The sequence below is a fragment of the Sinocyclocheilus anshuiensis genome, unplaced genomic scaffold (assembly GCF_001515605.1).
Source record: "Sinocyclocheilus anshuiensis isolate Anshui unplaced genomic scaffold, SAMN03320099.WGS_v1.1 scaffold1762, whole genome shotgun sequence".
Classification (NCBI taxonomy): Eukaryota; Metazoa; Chordata; class Actinopteri; order Cypriniformes; family Cyprinidae; genus Sinocyclocheilus; species Sinocyclocheilus anshuiensis.
Genome location: NW_015547656.1, coordinates 244,761 through 246,628, shown reverse-complemented (window position 1 = coordinate 246,628; position 1,868 = coordinate 244,761). Strand labels below are relative to the sequence as shown.

Sequence of the window (1,868 nt, the reverse complement as noted above, 5' to 3'; positions counted from 1 at the left end):
TAATTTGATGCATAAAATTAACTATTAATAATAAATAAATAAAAAATATATATATAAATATGTATATAATATATAATAAATGAATGCACTGTAAGTCGCTTTGGATAAAAGCGTCTTCTAAATGCATAAATGTAAATATAAATTGGAATTATTTTAAATTATTTTATTAATTATTTTTGGTACTAGTTGTTTTCTGGTGAACTTCTTTTCAGTATGAATCGCATGTATTGTAATGATCCTCATTTGGAATTAAGGCATTGGCTATATAAACGAATTGGTCTTTTCTGGAGCAGATCGGCCCGGTGTTCAGGACCACGTGCGCATCGAGGCGCTCCAGGATCGTCTGTGTGACGTCCTGCAGGCGTACATCCGGATCCATCACCCCGGCGGCCGTCTGCTGTACGCCAAGATGATCCAGAAGCTGGCGGACCTGCGCAGCCTGAGCGAGGAGCACTCCAAGCAGTACCGCTCGCTGTCCTTCCAGCCCGAGCACAGCATGCAGCTGACGCCGCTGGTGCTGGAGGTGTTCGGCAGCGAGGTGTCCTAGCATCCGAGAGCCCCCCGGCACGCTCCGGAGCCCCGGCAGCATACGGGACACCGCTAGAGCGTCACCGCTCACGCTACGGGGGCCTGTAGGGATGCACAGGTGTGGTGCACAGGTCTGGATAACGTCTCGGGATTCCCGCTTTTAAGCTACGGGGAATTCCGAAAGGAATGTATTAATAATGTATGAATAGAACGATGCATATAAACTAATATTTATATTTAAGAGAGAGAGAGAGAGATGGTTTGTATTAAGTGATAATGTATAGCCAGAGGATCCTCTGTTGTAATAGGATTAGCAGGCTCTTCTAGTTCGTGTGTGTGTGTGTGTGTGTGTGTGTGTGTGTGTGAAAGAGAGTTATACTATCAGATTGATGAAATGATATTGGATGCAGTTCCAATATTAATAAGCATTTTGATAAGTGTTCTGTGCATGAATACTATCTTATGCTTAGAAAATATATATTTGGATACTTATTTAGACATTATCTATTTATATTTTTTAAATAATTTTTGAAGTGTCATTCTTGCAGTAATTCTTACAGTCATAGACACCCATTCATTTCACGGTCTATGTGAGTGTGTGAGTGTGTGTGTGAGTGTGTGAGTGTGTGTGTGAGTGTGTGAGTGTGTGACGTACACAGTCAACGATATTATGTGCAATTCAAATTCACAATGGCTCTGTTCCAAAACCTAGTGAGTGCCCTACGTAGGCAGCATTTCAAGACATATATGCATCCATATCACATTGCAACACACACGGGAAAAAAATCCCAGAATGCAAGGGTGTAGGAACAATTTGAACAGCAAAATTCATAGATATATATATGTATATTTATTTTATTTTATTTTAATTATAAATAATTATAATGTATAAATGTTATAAACGTATACTTCTTTATAATTATAATTTAATGTACTATAAATAAGCATAACTAAATAAATGATAAATTATAAATAACAGGGATTAAAAATTATTTGTATGATTTTTAGAATGTCACATTGTTAGATTAGTAACATACTAGTGTCTAATTCTATTGAACTCCATTGCAAGTCAGATTTCTGCAAGCTATTTGTATGAGTTGCTGCCTTTGTAGTACGTTCAAAATCAGTTACTTTTGAGAATCTTCGGAGTTCACTAGGTTTTGGGTCAGTGGCCTGTCTGATATATTGATCTGTCAGTAAGTATGTGTGCCTGTATGTCAAGGGCGGAGGCATTATAGACACACTAAACACTACACACACACACACACACACACACACTCTCTCTCACACACACACACACACACACACACACACTCTCTCTCACACACACACACACACAC

The 1,868-nt window shown here is 38.8% G+C and overlaps 1 protein-coding gene across 4 annotated transcripts in view; it reads left to right on the top strand.

Annotated features, from left to right (window-relative positions):
* Nucleotides 1-896, top strand: part of vdra (vitamin D receptor a) — a 59,449-nt gene extending 58,553 nt beyond the window's left edge. For all 4 annotated transcript variants that reach the window (XM_016504407.1, XM_016504408.1, XM_016504406.1 and 1 more), the window contains one exon: nt 294-896. In XM_016504407.1, the coding sequence (XP_016359893.1) occupies nt 294-547 (254 nt within the window). In that variant the 3' untranslated portion in view covers nt 548-896. The remainder of the gene's footprint in view (nt 1-293) is intronic.
* Nucleotides 897-1,868: the final 972 nt, after the last annotated feature.